Consider the following 3,159-nt stretch of genomic DNA (forward strand, 5'->3'; position numbering starts at 1 on the left):
ATATATATATATATATATATATATATATTGACAAATATATGAACATATACAATATATATATATATATCGTAAGGAAAATATAAATATAGAGGGGTTCATGCATCATGGGAAATGTTTTCATGCTTCGTGGATGTTTCAAATATCTTCTTTTATTTTAAGCGTACCTGATTAGCAGAAAACAAATATAAGCCCTTGAATTTTGTGGATGATAGCCTCCTCCTACGATCCGTCAATTCCTCAGCTTCTGGCAAGAGCGTGCTGATAACGTGTTGTAGACTTATTTGATTGAACGATCTTTATGGTTTAGAGAGAGAGGGGGCCGACGGCAATTAGAGAGAGGAGATAGTGATTTAATTGTGAGGTGTGTTTGTATCACCCCATTGTGCCTTTATTTATAGTAGTATAATAGGTAAGAACCCTTCTTTTTAGGATTACAATATTTAATAGGTAATCAACTCCTAATAGGAATATAAGATACATTCTCATATCTACTAGGATTTACACAATCACATTCTTATTCTAAATATGACTGCAACACATAGTACTCGTGTAACATATTTTCTGGTTCAAGAAGCATTTATCACTACATCAAATGATAATTGGTCTCACTCCTCAGGCACATTGGCAACATTGAGCATCTACTCATCAGATAGCAAGTTTGTCAAGGAATGTGAGGATCAGCTGGTTCACTTTCTCCGCAAGTTGTTCGTGCACAAAATGGCTCCCTTCTTCGATGAATGTAATCTCCAGATCCGGCACAAAATGTTTAACTGCCCCAGTGCGGATGTAGTCCTCCATCCCCGGAAACTTTAAGACGTAATCCTTCTCGCCCACGATCAGTAGAGATGGAGCCGAGACTTTGGGATCAGTTATACCGCAATCCACGGCTAAGGTTCTGCATCAATAAGGGCAATCTATATGTGAAATGATATTTCGCCAGAGATTCATTTTTAGACAAAACTAGATCATATATGCCTCCATCGTAACGCTAGAATCGTCAAACTTAATCACCAAATGGTGCGGCAACGTGCATCTTGTTACTAATAAATAAGGTTAAAGTGGGGCGATAATGGATCAATCAGATACTGCTATGTCATTCGATCAATAAGCATCGTATGTTTGACGAGAAGAGTATGACTTTAGTACTTCAAACCACATACTCACATCTTAGTTAACTGCTAGAGTAAAGAAAGGAAATCATTTCTTGTGAGAATAGAATCATTTTTTGTTACTACCTGTATGGAACTCGCAGTGGATAACGGAATCCAGATTTCTCGTACAAAGATGCATAGACATCAAGATCTTCTTCCGAAAACCCTGGCGGCAGAGGAGTTGCAGGGTCAAACAGGTCCATGATTTCTTGATCAGGGGCAGCTATTGGGATGTCGCTTCTAGAGAAGAGAATGTAGATGTTCCTAATCACCGTCTTCACATCAAAGCGGCCAAAATCTGCTTCTGCCCGCCCTGGCTCCTGAAATTAGGTAATAAGAACTTAAGTAGTACCATTGTGATTTATGTCATAGATCATAGATGAATAATTAAGTTTATGAATGATTGGAACATGACAGTGTGAATTATCAGCCAAAAATTGAAGGTATTGATGGAAAAATGAATGTATATACGTACCTGCCACCTTGATATGTAGAAGCCTTCAGGGAGGAGATGATTTTGGATAGCAGAGGGACCTGGTAGCATAAAAGGAACACCAAGTGTAACGACGCCAGATACCCGATCCGGGTGGAGAGCAGCTACTAAGTATGCAGGCAATGCTCCAAAATCTTTCCCAATAAGAAAAGTCTGTACGTACCAATAATCAAATTCTTTTAGGATGTGTGCATATAATTAACTTCAAGGATGTGTTAGACTTGTGTATGGTAGATCTACTATATACATGACACTTTGCAGGTGCGCTTACGAAGTGGATGCAAGTATTGTCTAAAATAGTGTAACAACATATACCGCAGAGAAATGAGAGCAGATCTGTACTGGTGGCTTGTTTACTTATCCATAAGAGGAATCAAAGTACTAAGTTGGATTCCGATTACGGGATACTCATGTGTTTACTTAAGTTAGATCAACAGAAATAATTACTGGTAATAGTATTACCTCGTTAATGGTATATATTCTATCAAACAAGTAGCTGAATAGTTAATAGTATTACCTTGTTAATTGCCAAAGAATCCAAAAGGGCAATGATATCGTGGACAAGGTCAATGAAGGTGTCCTTCTCAGGTTCAGCCGGCTGCTCGGAAAGTCCATATCCCCTGAAATCAATGGCTATTGCCCGGTAGCTTCTTTTCGCCATCGCAACCATTTGATGCCTCCATGTGTACCATATTTCTGGAAATCCATGAAGGAACACCACAGCCTTTGGACCTGCACAAATTCATCATCATTTCATTGTTTTTTTTTTTTTTTCTTTTTTCTTTTGACAACAAAATGAATACTACAAAGAAGATCCTCGACGAATTTTTAAACCGTACAAATCAAAACTAACCCTAGGTATGACCTCGTCCGGAAAAATTATAAAACCAAATACAAGAATGATTATACTTATGTCCTAAGTTCGCAAAAGCGTCCGGTGTCATGTTAAGATCAAATCACAACTTCTGGAAGGATCATATGTACCACTTCCGATTTCGGCTACGTGAAGCTTGAGTCCTCTTACTTCCACATGTTTTTGCTGGATATTTTCCATTACCGAGAGAGATGGAGAAAGAGACTGTGGACTCTTGAGTGAGGAGAAAATTGAACAAGATAGAGAGACTTGGAGAGAGGATAATAAGTCGTTAGATGATGTCAGTGCTTAGACCATTTGTTGTGCTGTCTTTACATTGAGTGAACCTAACCTAATCACACGAAGAAAAATAATAATAAATAAAACAAAGTTAAAAACTATTTGGTACGAGACTCTTCTCAGTATTGGTTTGGTACTGAGTTATTTTTATAAAAAGTTGTATAAAAAAAACTGAGCTCAAAAAAATGTTTGGTAAACACTTAAAAATACCTTATTTTCATAGTTTTGGATGAAAAAAAAAGAGTTGAAAACGTGAAGTAGCAAAAGTGAGTTTATTCTCACAGCACAGCAGAAGCAGTTTTTTTTCGAAGCATGGCAATACCAAACCAGCCCTTAAGGGGATCCCGCTTTACAGTAGCTGG

General features: G+C 37.7%; 1 protein-coding gene across 1 annotated transcript; it reads right to left on the reverse strand.

Annotated features, from left to right (window-relative positions):
- Positions 1-346: 346 nt before the first annotated feature.
- Positions 347-2,796, reverse strand: LOC137740142 (uncharacterized). Its single transcript, XM_068479955.1, has 5 exons — positions 2,629-2,796; positions 2,162-2,376; positions 1,627-1,797; positions 1,236-1,471; positions 347-895 (listed from the first exon to the last, which is right to left on the reverse strand). Exons 1-5 carry the CDS (start codon positions 2,696-2,698, stop codon positions 646-648), a joined length of 942 nt encoding a protein of 313 aa, XP_068336056.1. The 5' UTR covers positions 2,699-2,796; the 3' UTR covers positions 347-645.
- Between the last annotated feature and the right edge of the window lie 363 nt (positions 2,797-3,159).

This window comes from Pyrus communis, chromosome 7, assembly GCF_963583255.1.
Source record: "Pyrus communis chromosome 7, drPyrComm1.1, whole genome shotgun sequence".
NCBI classification, from domain to species: domain Eukaryota; kingdom Viridiplantae; phylum Streptophyta; class Magnoliopsida; order Rosales; family Rosaceae; genus Pyrus; species Pyrus communis.